Below are 23,942 nucleotides of genomic sequence, written 5' to 3' on the forward strand. Positions count from 1 at the left end.
CAAAGTGTAGCGACGGCCTTGTTGACTCTCCCTTTGGCATTTGCAAAACATTGCCTGACTGCTTCTTTCTGACTATTAGACAAATAAGTTAATGCAGCTTCCGTAGTTCCATGACTTTCTGATCTAATTTACGACGTGGTTAAAAAAAAAAAAATTAGAAAGCCTGTTTAATATCTCCTTTTTGGTGCTGCTTTTGTTGTATAGGTCTAAAAAATCAACAAAGTGAGGTGGCAAGCATATATTACTGTTTTCCGAAGGCGTATTCTCAGCTGGTTCAACTTCTTTCTAGAGGATTTCGGTGGTCGTCGCTGTCCAGATTTCACTTAATGTTTTCGTCGCCGCATTGTGTTTTTCTGTTTAGTGGTGTCTAGCCGACAATAGATGCATCTGTCGATTTTTGGTCCTCTTGAGGTGCTCTCCACTCCCATGTAGTACCCTGTGCACTTTTCTGAAATCCTTTGAAATTAAGCACTCATTAATATCTCATATCAAGATTGAGTACAAGCAAAAGTCAGCACATTAACATCCCGTGATGTTCTGTAAAATATTACGAGACCTTAATTACCCACCTGTAGGCATAGGTGGGCATTTTGGTGAAACCTCACTCGCCCTCACCCTCACGGCCCTCACGGGCACATGCCCTCAATCGCCCTCACCCTCACCGCCCTCACGAGCACGGGCCCTCACTCGCCCTCACCCTCACGGCCCTCACAAACACATGCCCTCAATCGCCCTCACCCTCACCGCCCTCACGAGCAAAGGCCCTCACTCGCCCTCACCCTCACGGCGCTCACAAACGCAAGCCCTGAGGGTCTTACCCCCATAACGTCTCCTGTGAGTGCACTCATGAGGTTGTGCCCCTCATGAGACCTCCTGTGAGTGCACCCATGGGGTCTGAGGGGCGCCAGGTCTCTGTGAGTGAAGTCACTGGTGAGGCCAGTATGAGGGCATTCAGAAATGAGGTCAAATGACGCATGATGTGGTTCCAGCGACACAACCACTGGCTGTGTACACTTTAAAGGGCTGGTGTGCACGCGTATTTAGCAATTTCGTCTACGTCGCGCTCGGAACACAGCAAAGCGTCCTGAGCTGACTGATTACTTGGCGATATGGTTCCAGCGACCCAACTACAGGCAGGGTGCACTTTAAAGGGCTGGTGTGCCCGTTTTTAGCAATTTCATCTACGTCGCGCTGAGAACACAGCAAAGCGTCCTGAGCTGACTGATTACTTGGTGATATGGTTCCAGTGACCGAACTACCGGCAGGGTGCACTTTAAAGGGCTAGTGTGCCCGTTTTTAGCAATTTCGTCTACGTCGCGCTGGGAACATAGCACATCGTCCTGAGCTGACTGATTAGTTGGCGATATGGTTCCATCGACCCATATAGAGGCAGGGTACACTTTAAAGGGCTGGTGTGCACGTTTTTACCAATTTCGTCTTTGTTGCGCTGGGAACACAGCAAAGCCTCCTGAGCTGACTGATTACTTCGTGATATGGTTCCAGCGACCCAACTACCGAGAGCGTGCGCTTTAAAGGGCAGGTGCGCCGGTTTTTAGCAATTTCGTCTATGTCGCGCTAGGAACACAACAAAGCCCAGGACACTTGGCTGTGTTCCCAGCGCAGCATAGACGAAATTGGTAAAAACGGGCACACCAGCCCTTTAAAGCGCACTCTGCCTGTAGTTGGGTCGCTGGACCCATATCGCCAAGTAATCAGTCAGCTCAGGACGCTTTGCTGTGTTCCCAGCGCAACATAGACGAAATTGGTAAAAACTTGCACACCAGCTCTTTAAAGTGCACGCTGCAGGTAGTTGTGGATCGCTGGAACCATGTCACCAAGTAATCATTCAGCCAAGACGCTTTGCTCTGTTCCCAGCGCGACATATACGAAACTGCTAAAAACGGGCACACCAGCTCTTTAAAGTGCACACTGCGTGTAGGTGGGTCGATGGAACCATATCACCAAGTAATCAAACAGCTCAGGCGGCTTTGCTGTGTTCCCAGCACGACATAGACGAAATTGGTAAAAACGTGCACACCAGCCCTTTAAAGTGCATCATGCCTGTAGTTGGGTCGCTGGAACCATATCACCAAGTAATCAGTCAACTCAGGACACGTGGCTGTGTTCCCAGCGCGACGTAGACGAAACTGCTAGAAACGGGCACACCAGCCCTTTAAAGTGCACCCTGCCGGTAGTTGGGTGGCTGGAACCATGTCACCAAGTAATCAGTCAGTCAAGACGGTCTGCTCTGTTCTCAGCGCGACATATACGAAACTGCTAAAAACGGGCACACCAGCCCTTTAAAGTGCACATTGCGTGTAGTTGGGTCGATGGAACCATATCTTCAAGTAATCAGTCAGCTCAGGACGCTTTGCTCTCTTCCCAGCGCGACATAGACGAAATTGCTGAAAACGGGCACACCAGCCCTTTAAAGTGCACACTGCGTGTAGTTGGGTTGCTGGAACCATATCACCAACTAATCCGTCAGCTCAGGACGCTTTGCTGTGTTTCCAGCGCGACGTAAACGAAATTGCTAAAAACGGGCACATCAGCCCTTTAAAGTGCACACTGCGTCTAGTTAGGTCGCTGGAACCAATTCACCAACTTATCCGTCAGTTCAGGGCGCTTGGCTGTGTTCCCAGCGCGACGTAGACGAAATTGCTAAAAACGGGAACACCAGCCCTTTAAAGTACACTCTGCCGGTAGCTGGATCGCTGGAACCATATCACTAGTGCCTTCATAATTTGCCCACGTCTCGTAAGCGTCATTTAACCTAATTTCTGAATGCACTCATACTGACCTCACACCCCTCAGGCCTCACCAGTGACTTCACTCACACAGACCTGGCGCCCCTCAGACCTCATGAGTGCACTCACAGGAGGTCTCATGAGGGGCAAAACCTCATGAGTGCACTCACAGGAGACTTCGTGAGGGTAAGACCTCATGAGTGCACCCACAGGAGGCCTTATGAGGGTAAGAACCTCATGAGTGCACTCACGGATGGCCTGATCGCGGGCTTGCCCTCACTCACCCTCCTCTCAAAGGCGTGAGGTGAGGGTGAGGGGCACTCATGAGGGCCCTCATGAGTGAGTTCGCCCAGCTATGCCTGAAGGACCCCTTGACACCAGGGCACACACAAGCCTCATCGATGGTTTTCAAAATTGATGTCACCTTTGAACTGCTTTCCACTGCTTTCTTTCCACTTCTTTCTGGCATTTGAACAGACCTTTCATTGAAAAAGACTAAAATTTCAAGGTCAGCCTTCACAATGATACGTTTTGTCGCGTTGAACATATCATTGACGTAAACAAAGGCAATGATTTTTTTCTTCACATCAATTGAAGTTGCCCACTGAGAGTTAGGTTTCTCTATCTCTGTCACTTCATCTAATAGTTTTGTGAAGGTGTCGTGTTCATCTTGATTGATTGGTGCAGGCGTTGTCACATCCAAGAGATTGTGCTCATCAGCTGTCGGGACAGGGAACTGGTGGTTGTGGTGGGAACAGCCCGGCTGCGGCTCGTCACTTGGTCCACGCGCACGCTTTACAGGCACAGGTCTTTCAGCTGGAGCATTTTGTTTGCCTTCTTTCCGTTTACTTTCCGAGGAATTCGGAAAGAGACATAGTAGTGGTATATATTAGATCTTATAACAATGGGCCGCTCAGGTTACATGCGACACGCACACGCACGATAAGATATATCAGAAAACAATGGAAATCATGTATCGATAGTGTGAACAATGGGTTCCCAGGTTTCAATAACATGCGCCGCCAGGATAAGGTAACGGTTAACTCAGGTAAACAATGGGAACTCACGTGTCGATAGTGTTTGATGAGCACCTGGATGCACGTTTAATGACATTTAATAACACGCAATGACATGTAATAACGCACAATGACATGTAATAACACGCAAATGACATGTAATAACACACAAATGACATTTAATAACAGGCAATAACATCTGATGACATTTAATAGTATTTTTCCGATCGGGTTGACGTCAGTCCGTCACCTAGTTTGGTTGCCGCGTCAGAGCGCCAGGTAGTTTCGGTTCCCACCAAGCGCCCTCTAGTTTTCAAGCTTTGGCCGTCTGTAGTTTCGGTTTCGGTTTTAAATGAATGGACGCCAAGCTTGGTTGCTCCACGTGTAGTTCTGGTTTCAGTTTCGAATTCCTAGGTGTTGCCAGATGCCCTCTGGTTTCAAGCTATTGACCGACTGTAATTTCGGTTTCAAACCGCAGCACGCTAGTTTCGCTGTGACAACGTCAACGCATTTTCTGGCGATATAAATTAAGCGTACGCGTAGAAATTTCATCAGAAAAAGAAAAAAAAACATGGTTGACCAGTTCTATGTGAACCTGCTCTCAAATGCATCTTTGGATGTGTTTCCCGACAACACAATGAGCAAGTTCCGAGTAAAGCTAGCCCATCCACAGACGTTGGAGGGTAGGTGGGAGGCCGCTTTAACAGAAATCAACATCCCTTTTGCGATTAAAAATGTAACTGACACAGTCAATAGTATATCGGAAACGACATTCCTTGGTTCTACGATTGAAGCAACAGAGAAGGTCAAGTTCAACGCTAATGAAAACATTCTCTTGTCTTTGAGACAATTTTTAGCAAAACATTTGCAGCATAAGACAAGAATTATACGTGGTAGCGGTCATTATGAGATACAACTTCCTCTGAACTATGGTTTGGAAATTAGCGCAACTCTTGCCGCTAAGCTTGGCATGGCTGAAAAGATAATCGGCTGTGGAGAGTTGGACAGAGGGTCACCCGTGAAGCTACTCAAATACCAGGTGGATACGGAAGAAACGATTAACATAGTTACCTATCGTTCACGAACGGTAAAGTATGAAGTTCCAGAAGGCTACTACGAATCGGGGAAGGACCTCGTTAATTCCATTAACCATGCCTATCGAACAAAACTTCATTTGTCGCAAGATGCTCGTCTCCTCGTATGTAACCCATACAACGGAATTTGTCACCTGGAACGCATGAACGATGGCTATGTGACCTTTCATCCTTATTTGGCTTTGATGTTGGGCTTCGGAAAGAGGACAACTTTCTCAAGTTATGCAGTCGCCGAACGAGACGTTTGTCTATTCCCTGCTCAAAACTATATTTTCATATACTGCGATGTCATCGAGAACGAATTTGTGGGTGACGTGACAGCACCACTTCTTCGATCGATACCATTCAGAGTCCAGGGTAGGAATGATGTGATGTCTTATTTATTCACAAACCTGTACTATAAATATGTATCTGCGAAGGAATTGACAACCATTCAAATCGAGTTGGCAAACGAGATAGGTGATTTCATTCCATTCATTTCTGGCTCTGGACGTGTCGGGTTGACGATCCACCTACGTAAATGTATATAACAAACCCACCATGTTGCATAGCACATTTTGGTGCAGGAAAGCGAGAGCATCTACCACACTATACTGCTCCCGAGCTTTATCAGATTGGAGGAGGCATATTTGGTGACGTATTGAGGGGTTTCTTGCCCATACTGACCAAGAAGGTAGCGCCATACGTTGGAAGAAAGCTCCTTGATACTGGAAGACATATAGCCGAGGAAGTCCAGCAAGGAGCATCATTTCGAGAAGCCGTCAAGAAAGGAGTAGACCGCACAGTGCATAAAACTCGTGACGAGTTACTTCAGAGACTCACAGGGAAAGGAAGAAAACGCAAGGCCGTTAAAAAAGCTCGACCTGCGGAGAAGCGGAGGAAATCTGACTTCTTTACTTGACAGAAAAAAAAGAAGAAAAGAAATGTCTATTGCAGTAGTGCATAAAGATTCCTGTCTGTGTACTACAAACCAGCTGGAACTCTTCTCTCTTCCACCTACAAATTTTGCTTTGGAGAAGTCTGAATACGTCGAGTTTTTCCCAGTATCTGCTCCGACATCAAGCGGAGTGATCGAGTACAATGTTCCGGGACTCGGTGGGGGCTTCTTTGATCTTCAATCCAGCTTTTTGCATATTCAGTGCAAGATCATTCGAAAGAATGGAGATCCAGCGGTAACTACAACAAGCACTTCAACAACACCTGATGCAGTCATACCTGTCCAAGCGTTTGGTTCATCATTGTTTCAACACGTACATATCTACCTGAATTCAACCTTGGTTTCGAGTTTCGAACATTATGGCTACCGTTCCTACTTGGACATCATTACGAATGCCAACAATGTAACTCAGACACACACCCTTTCAGCAATGTTATACGAGCCAGACCCTTTAGGCACGAGTGAGGTATATGCTCCCACATCTGATTCAAAAGGAGTTTTCGCTCGTTACAAGCGAACCAAAGGATCGGCACTGTGTGACATGTACAGCCCAATCTTCAGCGACATATGTCAACAACAGAAGCTCATTCTTAACGGAACCGACATTCGAGTTGTGCTACGTCAAGCGTCGGATGATTTTCGTCTCTTGCAAGCTGATGGTGCAACAGAAAAGCACACTGTGGAATTTTCACGTATCGTGCTCTATCTCCGACGTGTTCAGTTATCGCCGAGTATACTTGTTGGTATAGAACGAAGACTTCAAACAACACCTGCAGTATACCTTCTCCGAGGACTGGAAATTAAGTACAGAACCATCGCCCCTAACCAATCTCAGGTGATATTTGACGACTTGTACAGCGAGCGAGTTCCCTCCAAGTTAACAGTATTGATGGTCAGGAGCGATGCCTACCAAGGTAGCAGACCACGAAACCCATTCAAGCTTGAGAACTTCAAACTAAAACGAGCACTACTGGACGTTGGTGGACAACAGTACACGGATGAGTTCGACTTCCAACGAGACATCTATTCCAAAGCCTATATACACCTGCTTCACAAACTAAAACGCAAGGATATACCAATAGCTCCAGCTGCGTATGCAAAAGAGACATTTATGCTTTATTACCATCTGACTCCAGATGCAGAAGTGAATGCTCTTTGTCCTGTTGTTCAAGCCAACGTTCGTCTGACCCTAACGTTTGCTGCCAATCTAACAGAAGCAGTTACGGTGTTGTTTGTATCCGAAACACCACGTGTGCTAGAAATCAACAAAGACAGACGAGTGAAATTTGTCTGAAAAATAAACATGGAGGAGTGGCAGTTCTATGCAGCATTCAGTAGACACTACTGCACCAGAGAACTGTTTCGGGGAACCTTTGCATGCAATGAAATCGCAAGACAGGAAGCCATACCCGGGATTTATGTGATTAACACAGCTCCAAGGAGCAGTAACGGTGAACACTGGACCATGACTTATGTTTCCGGTGACAATGTGGTTACGTATTTTGATAGTTACGGCATTCAGCCCGTCTACAAAGAATTCTACCAATTCATTCATCCTACCAGGTCATTTTACTATAACAAGAAAAGACTTCAGGGCTATGGATCAGCTACATGTGGCCTCTACTGCCTGTATGTAGGCAGCATGCTCGCTTGTGGATTCTCGCTCCGAGAGTGCACTCAGAGATTTTCGTCAACGAACTTCACACTGAACGACAAGCTGGTACCCGTCCTTGTACGGAAGCAATTCCCAAGAAAGACAGACAACATGTCATGTTGCAGTGTACTTTGACACAATAAAATTGTATTTATTTCCATGTCGTTACAGGCACAATCTTATATATATAAAAAAAACAGCATTACAACAACAACAGCCAGGTAGGGCAACATATGCATAAAAACTGTCTACATCTTTCCATTGGATGCGTACCCAAAGGGTAACGTGTGGATACCATCCTCACAAATGAAACGCTTTGTGTCTAGGGGATTTAAAGCTACTTTCGTAACACATACACTTTTATTTATATTTTCCTTGCGCACAATGAGGTTCTGACAAACTTTGTACACTTCACCAAGCTTAAGAGAGTCTATGTACATTGAATAATGCAACTTCTGGGCTTCACATTGTTTCACCCCCTTAGCACGATTGTATCGTCTTTTACTATGGAGGTCTAGTGCATAGAGCTTTGGTTTCAGGCAACAGAACCCTAGGATGTGGTCGTGGGGCATTTCGTTCTTAAATTTTCCTAGCACCATCTTGTTTTTCGTAGAATACATCGAGTCATCGCAAGAATGACCAGATGTATCAAGGTGGGTATCGGCGAGCTCCGCAAGGGCCTTCTCATCGCTCAGCATCACGATATAAGAATCTGTGTCCATATACAAGAGCCTTGTGTCCGGGGCTACCCGAAGCAAGTTGTTATAATAAAAGTCATACATCATGACTTTAGACAGCTCGAGAATAGTGAACCCCAGGTACAGAGGCTGTCGCATACGGACTATCGATTGAGCGAACTGAAACAAGACTACGTTAGAGCTTAGAGCCCTGAATTGTTTGAGGTTCGGTTTACGCAAGAATCTCAACACTTGCTCCTCGGAAGTTGCTAAGCGACAGTCGACGAACTTTCGTACATTCATACATGTTTTCCCATATACGGAGTTAATTAAACACTTGTACAGGTTACGTTCGAAGGTATTGGTTGCCTGCTTGCGTAGTTCATGATGGAAGTCAACATAGGATCGCAGGAATGGTTTTTGTTTGAACCTGAGCACCCGGTGAATTTTCTCGAGCCGAAGACCCAACTGTAGGTACAACTTTAGACTGCGATAATGAAGAAAATACTTCTTCTTGTCAAGCAATGTAAGGAGTAATTTCGGTTCTATATCATGCTGTGGGAGGTTAAATTTTTTCATCAGGTCTTTCTGATAATCCGAAAGCAACTCATACGGGACGCTCATTTTTTCGGGCGCGAGCGGTAAATCTTTATGTCGTTCGTGGAGCTCTTGTACGTAGGCCAGGTCTACCTCTAAAAAATAACCAACGTCTGCATAATCTGCAACAAGGGTTACATCTAAACCTGCAACCTCTTCGGGTGACAGCCATTCAAAGTCTCCGAATGGGAGTGGTTCACGCATCACTGTGCCATAGAGTCCATTTATGTCCATGTAATGAATTATGGTCTTTGGTTTTTCGGGATCGTACTGATCTGTCCCTGGGACATTTGCAGTGGCCATTCGCGTTGAACACTGGGTCATACCACCACGCAGGCCCCGTTCAATTAACAGATAGGCATCGGGATCGTGGATTAAATCCAGATTAATCCGGCTCATTTTTAGTGCGCAAGACATGCTTAGTCCCGGGAGTGACACGAAATGAAGTGGTTCAATTTTGTGTGTCTCCAACGCCCATATTCGGAAGTTTTGAAACACGTCTGCCAGAAGCAATGCGTCCGTCAGAAGGTACAAATCCGAGTACTCGCCCAGGCTCTTCAGTTGAAATTTTTCAAACACATTTTGCGCATGGCGGTAATCTTCCTCGCTCACTTCTGATCCGTTCAGTTGGTTAAAGAACTGGTCACGTGATGGCAAACAGGGCTCGTCGTAACGTTCAAAAGAGGTAACGTAGTTATAACAGAAAACCCCTTTACGTACAACCAACCTGAAGTAGTCCTCCTCTGCGAAAAACTGACGCAGACACCTGAAGTTAGATTCACCTTTGTCACATAGATTTTTCGTCAATGTGTCGAGACTAGCATTGAGAAAGCTTAACGAGTCTATGAAGCGGAACACACCAATGTCTATAGCCTTAAACTTTTGACAACTGGAGGCTATCACTCTGATGTCTGTCTTCCGAAGCAGGTGCAGATGAGCTACTATGAATCCGAGGTCATAATTGGCATTATGTGCAATGATGGGCACTTTCCGTGGTATCCGCAGTTTCAGATTACATCCCTGACACAATGATTGGCGAAATTCTCCACTTACGTGATCATGGTCTCGCACTTTCTGCTTCTTAGTGAATGGTTCTTTACAGATGTTACAGTGAGTGGCTTCAGAATGTTCGAGCTCGTCTCCTGGGGTCATTTGCAAGGGCACAGTCTCGTGCAACATCGCATACAGCTCATCATGCAAATTATGCAATAGTTCCATGAAAACGGAAACGCAGTCTGCACCACGGTAAATATGTTTCTTCAAGACATACGAATCGCACGAGCGTATGACGAGGAGACAGAAGGATGAAGGGATGTGTTCCTCGTAGACATTCCCGCCTCCCGAACACGGTGATAGTACACTCTCAAAGTCGTATACACAGTAGAAGGGAACTTCCGACATCAAATGCTCTCCGGCAAACGACAGTGTCTCACCCTTCTTTGGAAAAATAGTCTTGGACACTTTTTGTTGTTTACACATTAGTAGATGATCGGCGAGTACACCCGGGGTGGTGAAACCCATCGTACACCGTTTGCAGTGAAAATAACCAGGTGGTGTGAACAAAGCATTGAAATTAGTAATGAGTACAAAATGGAAGTCAATCAGCAGTAGGTCGACATGCTTCTTGCACTGGTCGTCAACAACCTTAATCGGGTAAACATATTTTTCATCTTTGTCATAACCGTACACGTTAATGCTCACATCGTTCTGCTTCTCAAACATTTCTACATCTTTCGGGAACACTACAGGAAACGTCTCTGGAAATACATATTGAGACAGGTATGACCTGTAGGATGAAGCTCTGCGTCTGTAAGAACCCTTTGCAGGATGTAGACCGGCAAGTACGCAAAATGCGAAACACATGTTCTGTTCACTATCCTCGTGAAGGTCGACACTCAGAAGACACCGACACTTTTTTTTCAATTCGTTTGGCAATTCAAAGTCGGTACAACCAATGAGCTGTGGTGCGAGACGACCGACATGAAGAATGCAGGCGTGAATTCGAAATAAGAAAAATCCCGACCCTTGCATTTCAAGCTTTTCTAAATTGTTGGTGACTTCAGTGCCTACTTCAATGACAGCACGTTCTACGTCTCGTTCCGACCACAGCGTATGCACACTCGAAGGAATAAATTGAGTGACAAATATGATCTCATCCTCAGGCGTATGTCGACCGAGTTCCGCCTTCAGCAAAACATAAAAGCGTAACGGAAATCCGAAATGTCGAAGTACACCGGCAAGGTAGCGTCCGTTTTCATGAAAGAATGTGCTGACATCCTGCCCGTCGTCGTCTCTGTCATGTAGATGAAGCTCATAGCGGTTGGTATAGTTGCGGAGCGTACAGAGTGTCTCACAAAATGGGATACAGGGTGTTGCAAGGTTATGAACGTTAGCCAGATGAACTTGAAGTCCCAGTGCTGTTGTGTAGTGCTGCCGATCGGCCGGAGGACAAAGGTGGCATGTCACCATTTCTTTTTATTTTTTTACTCGGATTGACCGAACACGATGTCTGGCGAAAGAAGACGTTTCCCGTCTTTTCCAACTCGCTCTTTCTTCTCCATCCAGAGTCCGCTCGTGTTCCTCATGTCTTCGATGTCTTGAGTGCTTAGTTTATGAAACCGAGCTGGAAGGAACACCTTTACGTGCTCGTGATCCTTCATAATTTCTACGTAGACCGCCTCGCCATACCTCGTTTCAATTTTGTTAACATCAACCACATCATACTTGATGTTTTTAGGAATTGTCGCCATTTTTTGAAACTCTCCACATTTCTTTAACTTGTCAAGTTTATGCAAGATCGACGAAGACATGATGCTTACTTGTACACTGATGCAATGATGACGACGATGATCCTTCGGACACGTTGGACCGACTGAAAACAAAAGGAGCACATGTTAGAACACTGCAAAATATTTCATCATTCTGAACACCATACCTCCTCAGAAGGAGGTTCGAGAGTGAAGGAGCTGAGCGTCAGACAGTTCTTATATAAGAAGTTGCCAGCATGGCAACCTTGAGGAGTCTTCTTTTTTTTTACATCGTCAACTCTGCAGTCGAACCTACCTTTGCAGTTTGCTTTTTTTCCCTGCAGTTTGCAAGCACGGACTTGTTTATCTAACGAAACGTATCTTGACCAGACTTCATTCCCTTGCACGAAATGACAGTGATAGCACCTTTTAGGTTCGTGACGCCTGCCTCGGTGTCAATTTCAGGGGCTAGTCAAAGTGGGAAATCCACCTTCGTGGCACGACTAATTAAACACAGAGCTGTCCTCTTTGACAAACCGTTCAAGCAAATATGGTATATCTATCTTTATAAGCAGCCGGTATTCGATACTCTTCCTGAAGTAAATTTCAGTCAAGACATCCCTGCAGATCCGGAGAATTATAGCCACTCATTATTTATATTTGACGACTGTTTAGCCGACCGGCAAAGACTCAAAGAAATCTGCAAATTTTATATCGCTGGGTGTCACCACCTGTCAATCACGGCTGTGTTCATCTCGCAATACCTGTTCGTCAACGACCCTTTGTATCGCACAATACAATTCAATAGCACGGCTCTCGTTTTATTTCGTTCACCACGCACTACAGACCAGCTGCGTATGCTGTCCAGGCAGATTTTCGGGCGAAATGATTTGTTGCCCACGATATATAAAGATGCCTGTCAGAAACCATACTCATACTTAGTTATCGACTTGTCTCAACAGAGCAACGATCACTATAAGGTGTGGACCAACATTTTCCCGGATGATCACAGACAGATCGTATACAGGTCATGAAAAGGCTTAACAAACACATTCGTTTCCTTCGTATGATCGCTGAAGCAAAGACAGGGGAAGATCGTTACAACCTGATTCAACATGCCAGCAGGGAACAGCTACGAACAATCAGGGAGATTTGTATGAACCTCTGCAAAGGAAACATCGACGTACCGGCGAAAGTTAAAAAGCAATTGCAGCCTTTTGCAACACCCATTAGGACACTGGCTTCCAGGCAAGACCGTGCAGATGTGAAGAAAGTTAAACGGATTCTTCATCAGTCCGGCGGGTTTTTGCAATTTTTGTTGCCCCCCTTGTTAGGTCTCGTTTCAAGTTTAGCGGGCAAAAGCATCGCAAAAGCAATCGGCATTTAAATAATGCAGAAATACGAGCTTGTTCCCTATCGGGAAAGCACTATTCCGTCGATATTGAATAAACAGGAGCCTGATGATATCAAGGCCAAGGAGATCATCCAGTACTTGCACAAGCTATTGCATCCTCCCGCGAACACATTAAGACAGCCTAGTGCAGCAGGTGAGGAGACAAATCATGTGGCATCGACAAGAGAGCAGACAGAGATTCAAGCGGACGAGGAGGAAGATGCCATCGTTAATTTTATGAGCAGCGGCTACAAGATGAGAGCAAGCCAATTACTGCGTTTACTAAAACCCGTGCTCGGCTGGAATAATAAAACGTTTGAGCTCATTGTCAATGGTGAACAAATACCAAATACCAACGTTGTAGACGTTGTTTATTATTTGGTCACAAGAGCGCGAAATGTGTGGCGACCCGCGTATCTCGAGAGGATCCTACCACTATTGGTCAAGCTAAATATACCGACACTTATCGTACATCCATCTCGACTTGAAAAGGAGACTGCAGAGCCATCAGCCGGTAGTCCTACGTTCACACCTGAGACACCTCGTCGACGCATTTCTCCGGTTATCACAAGAGCGGCTAAGAGACTTCGAGAATGGAACCGGTATTGAGCACGTTGGAAACGCAACAGGAACACTGTGGTTACCTTCGGGACGAAAACATTCTGGCGCATTTTCCCGCACGACACAGGAAGAAGGCCCTCGCCATTCTGCAGATGCTAAAGACCGTATTTGCGATAGATGAAGAGGGAAGGATTATCTGTCATTCTCGCGTTGTTCCAAGTAGTTCCGTCATCGAGCTTATAAAATACGAACTGCACAATCGATCGCCCTCTTGGTACAAAGGTGACGTGGCAGCCGTTATAAATGCCTACTTGTCATTCGACGGACTTCGTGTTCGTGGAAGAAAATTGTGCTAATGGCTGCTTACGTGGACGTATACCATCCTGGTGCTCTAGGTGGTGTTCAACGACTCGCACGAGCGATCGGTGAAAAGCCGCCGAAGGTTGCCAAGTTCCTGGAAACCAGTGATGTGTACTCTCTCTTCAGAGAACTTAAGCGACCACGTCAGTTCCGGAAGACCATCGTTTTGGGTGTGAAGGATATATTCCAAATAGATTTGAAAGACCTTCAGAAACTGTCGAGATACAACAAGGGTTTTCGCTATCTTTTGTTTTGTATCGACGCATTTTCTCGTATGCTTGCTGTAGTGCCTGTGCAGAATAAACGAGCAGCGGAAATTATACGTGGACTGAGACTCGCTTTTAGACGTATTGGGACTCCGAGACTGATTCATTCAGACAGAGGTACAGAGTTCACCAATAAGTCAGTCGGAGCATTTTTAAAATCAAAAGGGATATCTCTCTTCCACTCTAATTCAAATACGAAAGCAAGTATTGCAGATCGATCTATTCGAAGTCTTATGACGCCACTTTATCGTGCTTTTGAATATCAGGGACATAAATCGTACTTGAAAATTTTACAGCCTCTGGTCAAAGCATATAATCATCGTGTTCATAGAACTCTGTCGGCACGGCCTGTGGATGTCAACAAAGAAAATGAACATTTATTTAGGCAAAAGCTCTATCCTACTCCGAGCAAACCCCCAGAGAAGCCACGTTTTCGCGTTGGCCAGCTTGTCAGAATAGCAAAGTCTAGACACCAGTTAGTCAAAAGTTATCTTGGTTCGTTTACGCGTGAAATTTTTGTGGTGAGAGCAGTCAAGATTGGTTACCCGAATACCTATCTCTTACGTGACCAGCAGGAAGAACCTATTGAAGGTCAATTTTATGCAAGCGAATTAACACGTGTGCAGCCTGGAAAGGGCCACCGCATTATAAAAAGACGCGTTCGGAACGGAAAGGTGCAGTACCTGTTGCAACCTTCTGGAAGTCGTAGAAGGACTTGGGTTCCGGAGAACTACCTGCCACCACCGACGACGAAATGACTGGCGATCACTGGTCCGATGTCGAACAGCCAGCCAACGCTGGCGATTCCTGGTCCCAACCGGGTGATGATGTGTGCGGCATGCGGGACGTTACCCAGGATCATCAACTCCAAGGAAAATGTCGCCGTCCTCATACCTGTTGGAATGACGTGTTAGAATGCGGTTCATCGAAGTCAACGGACGACACAGTGCTCGTCGCAGCATTTAAGATAACCAGAGACATTTTCCTGTTCCAGTCCCTGCCTCTGAACCTTCCCGCGAAAAAGACTGTGTGGGAGTCTTCAAAAACAATGTATGCCAGGGTACACAGGAAGTGTGAGCACCTATCCGACCACCCGTTCGACCTGGTCTCCGAATGGGGAAAACAGATGAGCTCAATATTCAGCTATTACGGTGATCGTGACGTCGACGTAATGCAACTGGTGGCCGAAAGTCTATGTATCATGTACTACGCAATGAAGACTGGCTACCATTACCTGGCTGTGTACATAAACGACATGACAATTGACCTGTTGCAAAATAGGTTGTCACCCAAAGACGCTTACCAATAAATATTGAAATCCATGACGAGTTGTCTCATTTTACTGTAGGTCGTCATGGTAAATAGATGTCCGGAGATGTTCTGCTACACCTTGTCCTTTCTGAGTGCTGTTTCCCTGTTCGTTTTCGTAGCTACAACAGAATTTACAAAACCAACACTGAAACAGGGAAAATGCACTACCGTGACTCAGATTGACCATAACATCTACGTCCACCGATGTCCAGCTGCAGTAACTGCCGTACGCCTTTGGCTCAGCAATGGTCATCCGACGAGATACGGAGTAAATCTGTCGCAAAATGATACACGTCAACAATGGCATTGCTTGAAAGAAGCAAATGTCGCGCACAATTATTATAACTTCGAGTGCTCGAAGCTATGTGAAATAAGCTTCGAACCCAGGCAAGTAATAGAACGATGTCCCGGCAATGTGTACAATATTGCGAGACTCATTGGGAATGGAAAGCACAGCGGTTACGGTATCACTCTTTCGAAATCGGCTACCATGTCTCTGCTGTCTCATCTGAGCGAAACAATAAAAAGAATTTAAAACAAATACATGTCCGCATTTCATTTAGCTATAAGATACACTGTAACACAAGAATGGTTTGAAATACTCACATCACTTGGCTCTTACGTGGCACACTCACTGCTGGAAGCTCGTACGTGGCAGACAGCGTATACCACCAGTCGAAAATTCATCTTGCGAGGGCGATAACGGTTTCTTTTTTGTGTGTGTGTGGTTGGTGTTCCCAAAGAGCGTTTGGAAAAAGCCAGACGGGTGTTTCGCGGTTGTGTTATCATACCAAAAGAAGAAGAAAAAAGAGCGCGTCGGCAAGAGGTATCGCATTTCACATGCTGCTCCTGCGAAAGGAGAAGCTGTCCACGATGCATTCACGTGATCCTTCCTTCCCTTGAAACAAAACGAAAATGAAGGGTCTTATAAGCTAGCTGTCGACGACTGAGACCGATCAGACCTTCATCGACGACGCAACTTTGAAAGGATGTGAGTATACCTCTTGTCTTTATGCCTTTTTTTTTGTTATTTTTATTTCGAAACCATCACAGCTGGTAACCGCAATACGTAGTCATGCAATGCTTCTCGATTCGTTGTATGCTGTTGTCGCAATGCGCAACACAAGTTTGGAAATGTGTGTGTATAGAACACCTCTATTTTATTGTGATTGTTGTCACTGGGTTATTTACTTCCAAACGTCGTACTCCTATGCAAATGCATGACACAGTAACAGAGACATATCGGAAAGTGGAAAACGTTAACCGATTCTTTGATAATGCTGCTTGTTGTTGTTGCGTGACACCTGATCGAGATTTGAGTCATCCTAGACTTTGTCCTGATTGAGAAGAGCATTCACAGGATGTTTCGTTTTCCCTTTGTTTTTGCAGATTGCTTCTGTACAAGGATGAAGTCAAGCAAGACTCTGGTAATTTGTAACATATCTTTCGTTAGTTGAATAAAAGAGTAGTAAAATAATGTGCTGAAATAAAAAAGGAATATATACAGTGTTGTCTGGTCTCTGATATACATCATTATTTGAGTGTACTTATCAAATGGGGGGAAAAATCATGCTGTGACGCGGCATTTATTTTTTTGTCAAATGAAACCGTAAGTACAGACGGTCAAAAGCTTGAAACTAGAGGGACATCTGGTAACCATTCAAAAACCTGCGTTGACGTTGTCACAGCGAAACTAGCGTGCTGTGGTTTGAAACCGCAATTACAGTCGGTCAATAGCTTGAAACCAGAGGGCATCTGGCAACACCTAGGAATTCGAAACTGAAACCAGAACCGGTTTGAAACCGAAATTACAGTCGGTCAATAGCTTGAAACCAGAGGGCATCTGGCAACACCTAGGAATTCGAAACTGAAACCAGAACTACACGTAGAGCAACCAAGCTTGGCGTCCATTCATTTAAAACCGAAACCGAAACTACAGACGGCCAAAGCTTGAAAACTAGAGGGCGCTTGGTGGGAACCGAAACTACCTGGCGCTCTGACGCGGCAACCAAACTAGGTGACGGACTGACGTCAACCCGATCGGAAAAATACTATTAAATGTCATCAGATGTTATTGCCTGTTATTAAATGTCATTTGTGTGTTATTACATGTCATTTGCGTGTTATTACATGTCATTGTGCGTTATTACATGTCATTGCGTGTTATTAAATGTCATTAAACGTGCATCCAGGTGCCCATCAAACACTATCGACACGTGAGTTCCCATTGTTTACCTGAGTTAACCGTTACCTTATCCTGGCGGCGCATGTTATTGAAACCTGGGAACCCATTGTTCACACTATCGATACATGATTTCCATTGTTTTCTGATATATCTTATCGTGCGTGTCGCATGTAACCTGAGCGGCCCATTGTTATAAGATCTAATATATACCACTACTAGACATGGCACAGCATCCTCCTTTAGCGTTGGCTTTGTTCTTTCCAGCTTGTGCACAGTGCCGTCCTTCAGAGTGGTGGTGTAATACCTTTCGATGTCACTCTCCTTGAAGTGAAGGATGCACACTTTATCAGTCTTAAACAGCGTTTTGTCCAGTCTTGGAATGGCTGTCTTCCATTTGTTGAACAGTTGTTCATTCTGAAAATCAGGAGCACCATGGCAGTAAGATCACAAATGTCCACTATCAAATAGAAAATGTCCTAAAGAGCATGAGGAAGATACGAGGCATTCTGCACTATAATGTATACTTGTATAGTACAGCCGAGACAAAGCAAAGGGAAATGTTGTGCCTCATTCCACTATATATTTTGAGGGGAAATTGATTGGCATGCATACAGTTAAGTGTTTTGTTCTTTAGCAGAATATAAATACACTAAAAGAAGCGACATGGCACAGACTATCTGGTGTGATAAGATGACAAGAGCCGAAAGGAAGGGAATACAAAGCTGGCGATATTGAAGTTTTTGTCTCCACATCGCGTGTATCTCAGTTTTTGTTATATTGAAAATATATCTTGGGAGCTTTCTGTGGCCTATTTTATGTTACATTTGGAAGAAAATTAGATGAGCTTGATATTATAGAAGAGTTATTATCTAAAATGAGTACAGAAGATAGACCTGTGAAACAGCATACTCCGGAAATAATACTGTGTCTGAAGACACTATTTACTCGTTAACCACGTGACAATAGTGACAGCAGACTTCCCACAACAAACATCGTATATTTGCAGTTGCCACAAGGTGTTATATATATTGTGGCGGTACTGCAATGTGCTGTGGCACATCCTGCTAGTTTGTCATCATTGGCAGCTGGAAACAGACACACTGCAAAGGAAGTGAAGGGTGGTTGTAGACGTGCTTGGGAGGGGGAAATTGGATGTCACTGTGCACACTGTGGAAGCAGCGACGTGCCAGTGGAACACACACAGATTGGCGCAGGAAACGCTGTCAGCAGTCCGTGGCCCATCTGTGTATATTTCAGTGTGGTCACCAAACGAATGTTTTAATTCGAAGAACTCTTGCTGAAGGGCTAAGGGCGACGTATCCTTTTTATTGTACTTCGTTAAGGAGTAAGGAGCACTTTCGTCACCCTGTTCTAGGACCCAGGAATCCCGATACAAAAAGTTATAGAAGTCTTGATACTGCAAAGCTCGCATGCTAAGAGGCGGTACCACTGATGGTCTGTTTACAAACAGTCGCTGAAGCCGTGTGCCTTGGACACAATGCAGTGCTGGATTCTGACAATGGCTTTTGACTTTAAGACCATAAAGAATAGTGAGGTAAGCACGTCGTCTGTCCAGGGACCACCCACTGGACTCGATGTACAAACTTTCCACTGGTAAGGTGCGGAAAGCTCCAAGAGCTAACCGCAGGCCCTGATGATGTACTGGGCCAGTTAACCTGAGCACTGACGTACAAGCAGAACTGTAAACAACACAACCATAGTCCATCTTGGACCAAATTACTTATTACTTTTTTTTAATTCCGCGTACAGATGTGAACAGATGAAAAGGGGACAGCAGGAAGGAGTGGGGGACAGGGGGGGTTAGCATGCGTCCTGTGCCGACTTCAGGGGGAACTCTGCCGACATTCGTCTGGAAAGTCTTCGGAAAACCCAGGAAGAAACCTCAGACAGCGCAGCTGGTGACAGGATTCGAACCCGTTTCACCTCCCAGTCTCGGCGTGGAAAGCGATCATCCTAACCACTGTGCCACGGGAGCTGGTGGGGTCCTGGACAGAAGACAACATTGCAAGTCACAGCTGAACCAGTTTGACAGTTGTTCGCTCAATGAGAGTGCACGCTCATTGCAAGAACACATCGTACATTGTTCGTGAAAGGTTGCATTGCCGTAGGAAACAAACCGTTACCGTGTTCTCTGGGAGCACATGATCCACAATGCCAGGCAATCTCGATACAAAATGAAACGACCATATCTGGAGGGCGCAACTTTTCTCCTTATAACTAGAACTCCCCAAAATTCAGTGTTTTCTTTCTTACACATTTGATTTGTAGAAAATATCGCCACCATACACTTTTTGCGAGTCCAGCAACCTGGGCTTTATAATGATAGTTTATGAAGAGCAAAACTGATGTTGGATACAATAATTTGCGTAAAAAAGAAAAAAAAAGCTCTTTCACAGTTTGTGCCCACTAATTGCAACAGGTGCTGTATACAGCTGAGAACTCTTGTGCTTGTCTTCGTGCCCCGTGTCTCTCGGTTATTCGTTCCTTCATCACGCTGTATATCTTGCTTCCCTTTGCAATTTTCCAGCCCAGAACCAAGCGCAGTCAAGCATCAAGCTGCCCACAAGAGCACTTCACAAAGGAGAAAGAAGAAACATATTTGATGTTTTACTTTCAATAAACTAGCAAAACTGTCGTATGTGATGTATTGCCTAGATTACATTTTGGACGGACCTTCTTTTGAAATCGCTCCACGTATAAGTCGATACTCCAGTCAGTCTACTCAGAGGTTTCCGTATCTCCAAGATAGAGGCCGATAAAATGCGCACGTACTAGTTTCACTTTTCTTACTTTCGGCACGCTGAAAAGTGTGGGATTTTTTGCCCCTTTTCTTTGATTCGTTTCTTCGCAAGAGAATTTCCGGTGTCGCATCCAGGTATGAGACAGTTTGTACATATTGTTAAATGCGGCACATCATCGTGTAGCAAAACACTTTGTGAACAGCTGAGCAGTCACACTTTCACTACTGCGCGGGGTAACTTTGACGCGCACTGGTAGTGCGCATCATAACACCGGCTCCGGGTAATAAACAACTCAACCAGTGACTAAGAGGTTGTTTATTCTGGTTGCACATGAAACATATTTTTGCACTTCACTGTCTACACTGTACACCACACAATCATTTTCAAAATGTTATAATATGACTTGGAGTCTCTTCACAATTTTGGAATACATTTGGAACATCTTTGCGTCATACAGGTAAAGGAAACGTGAAATTAACACACCCGAAGTTAACGCCGCTGTGCTTAGAAGAAGCGACGATGTTGCAGAACGATTCCGTGTGCATATCTCTTGTTACACATTCAAAATTACTCGCTATCTTTCTACAACACCACTTCGCCGGAACAGCAGACGACGAAACAAGTTAGTTGGGCTTTCCCTCATGGCACGTAAAGAAGTCTAGATGACGGTGTTACAGCTGAGAGAAAAAGAAAGACTTTTAAAGAAAGCCCATCCTGAGCACAAAACCGTTCTGTCCATACCACGGTTCATTTTTCTCTTTTTTTCCGTAAAGAGAAAATGCATCCCGCACAATGCACTGTCAAGGCTATTAGTTTCGGTATCGAGCCTGCCAGAGCGCGCCAGCGCCGCCCCACGACCGTAATTATACGACAAATTAGGACTCACGTTTTTCGTCGAGTCCGGTCTCCTTCCTTTTACTCCGTGTTTTCTTGTTTCCCTCTAGGAAGACTCTTCTCTTGGATTAGCTGCAATTAGATGCAAGATGCTGCATTAGATACAATAGGGCTAGGTGGCGCTAGTAGTTCTTTCACAATACTACACAATGAGTTCTCAGAAATGCTCTTGTACAAAAAGGTTAGTGAGACAAAAAATATGTGAGGATTTGGCACTCTCAGCTGCAACGTAGCTGGGCCTGCTTGAACGAAACTTCTGCTGGGAGCCTTGAGTCTACGTGGTATATATACTGACGTAAACTTGCTGTCTGCGAAATGCACTGGGGAACTTGTGCGAAAAGGAAAGTACCCAAGCACAAGTTTCGTGCAAGTGTGACTGAAGCTCTGCTTCGTTGCTCTGGTGTGCACACAGCAACAGCAGCCTGGTGTACATGCGAGGATGCACCATGGCGACCTGTCGTGTACACCAGGACACATCACACCACCCTCGTGAATACGCAAGGGCACACCACACCTACCCTGGTGTGTACACCGGGAAGCACCAGACCGGTCTATTGTATACACCAGGGCACACCAAACCAGTCTGTTTTTTTTTTTTTTCTCAGGTGGGTCCCTCTTCGAAATTTAACTTAGAATGGCATATTTTACAGTAGTGCCAGTAATATACGCGATACAAACCGAGCCCAGGGGACATAAAAAGAGACGACACAACCCAGTACTAAGCAAGCTTGGATAGACACAAAGTTAACAGCGTAAGAAACTGAGCTGACTTGTAGTCCATAATCAAAGCGATCAAACCCCAGTGCAGGGGAACATAAAAAGAGACGACAGATCACAGCACTAAGCCTGCTTGGATAGACACAAGGTTAAAAAGCGTAAAAAGCATTGTGTTGTCTGTTTCTACGTTCACCTGCAGTGGGTTTTTTTGGGGGGGCGGGGGGTTTAGTGGGTTTTATCTTATTATGGACTACAAAAGAGCTCGGTTTCTTAAGCACTTTAGTAACAGTAGCCAGTATCAGTTGCATTTGAGAATGCGTTTGGCTCTCCCTTAACTGAATTACAGCTGTCTTATGATGTAAGCTGACAAGTTGTTACTTCATGAGAGAACTGATGTTCTGAGGCTGGAACAACATAGAAGATACAATCTTTCATCGTTAAGTTGTTATTGTTACGACCTGCTTAAGTGTTGCACCACATTGATGCTGGTCCGGCAGGGTTGCAGCTAGGTGAGAAGATACGTTGCTCCTGGAGCATTTGGTCCTGAAATATAGCACATGCGCTGTTCAGCACTATGCTTGCATACCGTACCTACAAAAATCACTACGTGAACAATGCTAAAGTCTTCCGCCTTGAAATGCCGAGAACAAGCTGTCGGGTAGTCCGTCGAAGGCAGGGATTGGCACTATTTAAATACATTGTCATTAAAGTACCAAATATAAATACCACACGTATTTATATTTTGCATTTAAATACAGAGTAGAAAAACGTATTTATAATTATATTTAAAAATATCAGTTTTGGGGGTATTTATTCTTGCAAATACTTTATAAATACTCCTAAAAATGTACTGACTCATGTCTTAAATATGCCGTGGATTCGACCTTTTAGGAAGAAGGGCGAGTTTAGGGCACAGTGTTTGAGCTAGCATGCCAGAGAAAAACGATTTTAGATGGCGAGTTTTCCGCTGTTGTTGGAGGCAATGGTCGCGGCCATTTCAGTACTTTAATTTACGTGGCTGCTTAATACTTTATATTCAAATACTCAAAAATTGTATTTATGCCCATCCCTGCTCGTAGGCCACAGTTCATTATTCGTTCTTTTACAGAGGGATGCGTAAAAGGTACTCAGCTATTAGATAAAACTATTTGTGTTACACATTGCCATCCGTAAAGTACACCGTATATGAAATGAAACAATCGCAATGAAGTTACTTGTGTCAGGACCCCGCCATATATTTCGAGCCACTTCTCTCGTAAGGCAGCATTTGAGCGGAACTCGTGGAAGGAAATACGTGGGTCCGACACTGCTTCCTTCGACTTGCAAAGCGGGACTGTGCAGTACACCGTCACGTCTCACGTCTGACAAACCATACACTGGAGACAAACACTGCCCACCGCGTAAAAAACAGCCAAAACCAAACGCGAATTACGGCAGCGACGGTATCCGCATAGCATGGGTAGACTGCCGAAGGTCCCGTATTCAGCGCCACAAACGTGCGGCGGCCGCTTGGCGAAACTAAATCAGCGGCGCTGGGGCTAGGTACCAGTGTTATGGTCGTGTATTATAGAGATGGTCGTGGTTGAGACTTGGCTGTCATCGGGATCGGACGTTCCGTCGCCGCGGGGGAAAAGTTAAGTGATTTGCCGTAGCCGTTTTTCCCGATGTTTGCGCGTTTTTAACCACGCTCGTGTTAAGCCTTTTGTCGCATATTTGCCGTAGCGGTTAGGCCTTATTCCCTGTGTATAGTACGCGCATGTTTAGGCTTGTCTGCAGTGACCCGGAGCATCATAAGCCTTTTCTCTGTTACCGCATGTTTAGCGTTGAGCGCCTAGCGTTTTGTGGTTGTCGTCTTGTGTTAGCCGTTGAACTTTGGAGCGTTGTGAGGTGACGCTGTGGTTAGGCCTAATCGACCGCCTTAAGCCTTTTCCCCGATGTGTAGTGTTTTCTCTGTGCTGACGAATGTTTACTGTAGCGGTTAGGCCTTTTCTCCGCGTGCCTAGACTTGTTGAGCAGTGTTGCAA

At 45.1% G+C, this 23,942-nt stretch overlaps 1 protein-coding gene across 4 annotated transcripts in view; it reads right to left on the reverse strand.

The window, feature by feature from the left end:
• The window catches only part of LOC135388489 (uncharacterized), a 41,915-nt gene extending 24,856 nt beyond the window's left edge, over positions 1-17,059 (reverse strand). For 2 of the 4 annotated variants that reach the window (XR_010421417.1, XR_010421418.1), the window contains exons 1-4: positions 15,967-17,059; positions 15,353-15,634; positions 14,733-14,943; positions 11,542-11,594 (exon numbers count right to left, since the gene is read on the reverse strand). Coding sequence is in view for 2 of the 4 variants with exons in the window: in XM_064618066.1 (XP_064474136.1) it covers positions 7,697-11,191 (3,495 nt within the window). In the remaining 2 variants the exon portion in view is untranslated. Of the gene's footprint in view, positions 1-7,562; positions 11,595-14,732; positions 14,944-15,352; positions 15,635-15,966 lie in introns of those variants that run through there. The other 2 variants (XM_064618066.1, XM_064618065.1) reach the window with 2 other exon arrangements.
• Positions 17,060-23,942: the final 6,883 nt, after the last annotated feature.

Source organism: Ornithodoros turicata, chromosome 3, assembly GCF_037126465.1.
Source record: "Ornithodoros turicata isolate Travis chromosome 3, ASM3712646v1, whole genome shotgun sequence".
Lineage (NCBI taxonomy): Eukaryota > Metazoa > Arthropoda > Arachnida > Ixodida > Argasidae > Ornithodoros > Ornithodoros turicata.